At 48.4% G+C, this 881-nt stretch overlaps 1 protein-coding gene across 1 annotated transcript in view; it reads left to right on the top strand.

Annotated features, from left to right (window-relative positions):
- Window positions 1-236: 236 nt before the first annotated feature.
- snrpa1 (small nuclear ribonucleoprotein polypeptide A') overlaps window positions 237-881 on the top strand; it is a 16,264-nt gene continuing 15,619 nt past the window's right edge. Inside the window, exon 1 of the mRNA XM_024261802.2 lies at window positions 237-435. Coding sequence (XP_024117570.1) covers window positions 354-435 — 82 coding nt within the window. The 5' untranslated portion in view covers window positions 237-353. The remainder of the gene's footprint in view (window positions 436-881) is intronic.

Here is an 881-nt window from a genome sequence, read left to right on the forward strand (position 1 = left end):
GAGGGGTTACAAGAAGATGGAATGACATCGAATAGAATCAGAAGAAAAAAGCACAATATAAAACCCTAAAATCTTTGTAGTATTTCTCAGATTCAGTCACAGCTTTAATGCATGTAGTTTGTTTTTCCATTCCTATCTTCCAGAGGAGTTGGTGTTCGTGTAGAAAAAAAACCTCTTCACTTCGACCTCCGTCCAGCAGGGGGCGCAATCGGCTTTATGAGGGACCGAGCCGAGCGAAGAAGAAGAAACAGACGAAGAAGAAGAGGAGGAGGAAGACGGTCTTTGTTGGCGGCAGCGTGCACGCAGCTCCGACGTAGGTTTGTGTCTGACAGCCGAACGTTTCCTTTGCAGACATGGTGAAGCTTTCCGCGGAGCTCATCGAGCAGGCGGCCCAGTACACCAACCCGGTTCGGGACCGGGAGCTGGACCTTCGGGGTAAGTAGGAACCGAGCCGTGTGTGTTCGGGTTTAGACGGGCTGCCTGAAGTGTTTCTCTTCGTTTAAAACCTCCGAAACGCCGCGCGGGAATGTCCTCAGGTACACCTGGAGGTCGCTTTGGCGGGCTTCAGAACCAGCCTCCAGGTGATCGATGTGTGCGTCATTAGGGGCGTGTCTTCGACCCGTGGCTTAAATAAATCAATACAAAACAATAAACGCATTCTAATACACAAGCATACATGTATCTGTAACCTGACCGTCATAGAGCTTCATTAACATGAAGATTAAATATTTTACATTTACGAAGAGTCTCAAGCTCTTCGACCTCCTTGTCTGCTGGTGAAAGGTTCTTTATATCTCCTTCTTCTTTTCCTTTGGGCTTTTCCCTTCAGGGGTCGCCACAGCGAATCAGTTTCCTCCATCTAAGCCTGTCTTCAGCATCCT

This window comes from Oryzias melastigma, linkage group LG15 (assembly GCF_002922805.2).
Source record: "Oryzias melastigma strain HK-1 linkage group LG15, ASM292280v2, whole genome shotgun sequence".
NCBI classification, from domain to species: domain Eukaryota; kingdom Metazoa; phylum Chordata; class Actinopteri; order Beloniformes; family Adrianichthyidae; genus Oryzias; species Oryzias melastigma.